At 65.4% G+C, this 1,360-nt stretch overlaps 1 protein-coding gene across 1 annotated transcript in view; it reads left to right on the forward strand.

Annotated features, from left to right (window-relative positions):
• TMEM132A (transmembrane protein 132A) overlaps positions 1–1,360 on the forward strand; it is a gene marked incomplete at its 5' end in the record, with an annotated part of 21,682 nt that overhangs the window by 12,663 nt on the left and 7,659 nt on the right. The window contains 2 exons of the mRNA XM_009995102.1: positions 9–288; positions 1,184–1,316. Coding sequence (XP_009993404.1) covers positions 9–288; positions 1,184–1,316 — 413 coding nt within the window. The remainder of the gene's footprint in view (positions 1–8; positions 289–1,183; positions 1,317–1,360) is intronic.

A 1,360-nucleotide genomic window follows, 5' to 3' on the forward strand; every position in this document is an offset into this window, starting at 1 on the left:
GGCTGCAGGGGGTCCGGTGGGGCAAGGGAGGAACATGGGGGGCTAGGGGGCCAGAGGGGTGGCACAGAGGCTGAGGAGGTGCCCCCGTGTCCCCAGGTGCGCTCCCCCCTCTCCGCCTCCCTGCTGGGGGAGCAGACGCTGGTGGTGTCGGAGGAGAAGGTGACGGTGACAGAGCTGCGGGGACAGGTGGTGTCGGGGCTGTCCCTGTCCCTGCGGGCACAGCCGGCTCACCCGGGCCTGGTCACTGTCACCGCCCAGGGGACAGCCACCCTGCGGGCCCCCAAGCAGGTGAGAGGGGTGGGGTGCTGGGGGGGGAGCCCTGTGTCACACCCCTCCCTGTTGTCAACCCCTCCCTGTTGTCACACCTCCTCCTCATGTCCCCTTCTCTTGGTGACATCCCGGTGTCACCCCCTTTCCTGGTCTCACCCCAGTGTCACCCGCTCCCCTGCCTTGGTGACATCCTGGTGTCACCTCCACCCTAATGTCATCCCTACCTTAGTAGGGTCACCCTGTGGGCAACACCTGCTCCTTGGTGTCACCCCGCTCTCCAGTGTTACCCCTACTCTTATGTCACCTCTACCCCCATGTCACACCCCTTGGTGACATCCCAATGTTACAGTCACTCTGGTGTCACCCCTCTCGCTGGTGTCACGCCCACTCTTGTTTAACCCTCCCACCCCTGTTTCACTCCTTCCTCTGTGTCTCCCCCCGACCCTGCTGTCACCCCTGTCCCCACTGTCACCCCACCCTCATTTAACCTCCCCGGTGTCACCCCCCTTGGTGACACCCCTCCCTTGCTGACATCCTGGTGTCACCCCTACCTTGGTGTCACCCCTACCTTGGTGACACACCTCCCTCCCTGGCATCCTGGTATCACCCCTTCCTTGGTGTCTCCCCGCCCTCCCTGACATCCCAGTGTCACCCCTCCCTTGGTGTCACCCCTACCTTGGTGACACCCCTCCCTTGCTGACATCCCAGTGTCACCCCTACCTTGGTGTCACCCCTACCTTGGTGACACCCCTCCCTTGCTGACATCCCAGTGTCACCCCTACCTTGGTGTCACCTCTACCTTGGTGACACCCTTCCCTCCCTGACATCCCAGTGTCACCCCTCCCTTGGTGACACCCCTCCCTCGCTGACATCCCGGTGTCCCCCCTCCCTTGGTGACACCCCCTCCTGGCAGGAGGCCACGCTGTCTGTCTGGCTGTCCTTCTCCGACCGCACGCTGGCCCCGCTGGAGCTGTACGGCTGGCAGGACACCACCTTGACCGTCACCTCCCTGGACCCCGCCGTGGTCACCGTCGGGGGCTCTCCCGGTGTCCCCCCCGCCCGCCCCCGGCTGGGGGCCCCGGGCCCGGGG

This window comes from Chaetura pelagica, unplaced genomic scaffold, assembly GCF_000747805.2.
Source record: "Chaetura pelagica isolate M959 unplaced genomic scaffold, ChaPel_1.0 scaffold793, whole genome shotgun sequence".
Taxonomy (NCBI): Eukaryota; Metazoa; Chordata; class Aves; order Apodiformes; family Apodidae; genus Chaetura; species Chaetura pelagica.